Source organism: Rhizopus microsporus (genome assembly GCF_002708625.1).
Source record: "Rhizopus microsporus ATCC 52813 unplaced genomic scaffold scaffold_55, whole genome shotgun sequence".
NCBI lineage: Eukaryota > Fungi > Mucoromycota > Mucoromycetes > Mucorales > Rhizopodaceae > Rhizopus > Rhizopus microsporus.
This window is the reverse complement of record NW_019671970.1, coordinates 1,405-3,229: the sequence shown is the minus strand read 5'-3', so window position 1 is coordinate 3,229 and position 1,825 is coordinate 1,405. Positions and strand designations below refer to the sequence as shown.

At 45.3% G+C, this 1,825-nt stretch overlaps 1 protein-coding gene across 1 annotated transcript; it reads right to left on the bottom strand.

The window, feature by feature from the left end:
* Positions 1-387: 387 nt before the first annotated feature.
* RHIMIDRAFT_242906 (uncharacterized protein) lies at positions 388-1,671 on the bottom strand (the record flags this gene model as incomplete). Its single annotated transcript, XM_023609866.1, has 1 exon — positions 388-1,671. The coding sequence occupies one exon, from the start codon at positions 1,669-1,671 to the stop codon at positions 388-390; it is 1,284 nt and encodes a 427-aa protein (XP_023460915.1).
* Between the last annotated feature and the right edge of the window lie 154 nt (positions 1,672-1,825).

Here is a 1,825-nt window from a genome sequence, read left to right as displayed (position 1 = left end):
CCATTTCATGAATAGAAAGTCAACGGCAATTAAGTAGACCCCCTAGTTTAATACCCCTACTACCACCCCAGTAATTGTTCCTGTTTTTAAAAATTAAGAGGATGTATTTTCTGGGTGAACACAACTTTCTGGATGTGACATCGAGTGTAAATCCTGGGGGGTCTACTTAATTGCCGTTGACTTTCTATTCATGAAATGGTTACCGAGGATAAATTCCCCTGACATAAACTTGGATCACCTCCAGTGCAAGACGGGAATAGAGTAATGCTGCATAGTGACTTATTTTATAGTCAGTAAGCGTACAATGGCTATAAGAGCCTTCATAAAAAGTCCTAGTACAGTTATATTAAATTTTTATTTATGTTTAAAGCCAATTAAATATCGCAATTAACGCAGCCTGCTTGAGCGACGGATAGTAGTGGCAATTCGCCTTACTCGATTATTCTCTCTTGATGCTGCCCTGGTCTCTTGGTTTTCAGGTACGACAGCCGATTCATCCGAAGAAATTAAGCCAGCTGAAAGTCCTGTGCGGCTTGCAGGTGGTAACCAATCTTCATCGTCGGTGTCATCTTCACTTGATGACGCATCAGAGTCGTATCCAGGTTGCAGCTGAAATGGCTCACGTACAGCTGGTGGAGCAACACCATCCACGCTTTCAGTAGACGCTTGAGAATTACCGTCCTCTGCCCGAGTGATCCAATCAAAAGCTTCGCTGCTACCTGCAGTAACCCTAGCGTCAAAGGAGACCTCCCTCAAGCAACGTTGCAAACCTCTTGTGAGGCCAGTGAGACGGTTTTCGTAACGCCAAAGATACTCGAGTAAACGTGAAGGACAATGACCAATAGTGCGGTGACGAGGCTGGACGAATGCCTTTACTTCACGCCATAAGCCTTCGATAATGTTAGTGTTGATGAACCCTTCGGTATGATTTCCACGCACCTGATCTCTAGTAGCAAAACCAACAGAATGATTGACCACCTCATGACGGCTGAAGAAGAACTGATCAGGACTATAATCTGCGGAAGCGAAGACGTTATTTTGAAGCCGGACATCGTTTGGATGAAGTGCAGCATAAGCTCTCCAACCATCGCTACGAATAACAGATCCTCTCTTACAAAAACGGTAGAGTATAGGAAGAAGCGTAGCAGAGATCCTATTGGGGACGGCGCAAAGCATGCGACGACCAGCAGTATATTTCTCCCTTGCCTGACTTATGCCAGTTGATGGATCAGTATACGTGTAAGTGATACCTGTACGGAGCGCTTCAACCATACCAAAGACCCAGACACCTTCTCTACGAGAGCCATGATTATACTTACGCTTGCCAAATTTTGACTCGTCAATTTGAATATGGTCACAGCGCTCATTATTGCCCAATCTGTAGTCACCGAAGTACCGAACAAAGTCTGAATGCATAAGCATTTGAGCGTCAACTGCAATTTGTGCAACAGTAGGACGACTGATACGAACACTGTTAACAATACTGATAATGGACGCTTTTTTGAAGTATTCTAACAAAGCAACATACACCCTGTTAATATCGGCCTTCTTCCTGTAGAACATGGAACCCTTAGTTATGCTTTCTTGCCGGTCGTGATGTAGACGAGGCGACGAAGGAGTACGACAGCGATAGTAGAATTGCTGCTTGCTTGCACGGAAAGTGAGAACCATCTCGTTAGGAGTGGGTGTGGGGTAAGGAGAGACACCCACAGCTGGATGACCGATGACCCACCCACCTGTCCTTACCTTGGTCTTTTAAAAGCCTCCTACCTCCATGGCCATACCCCTCCGACTTGGACAGCCTTGTCTTCCTTGGATATCTTTC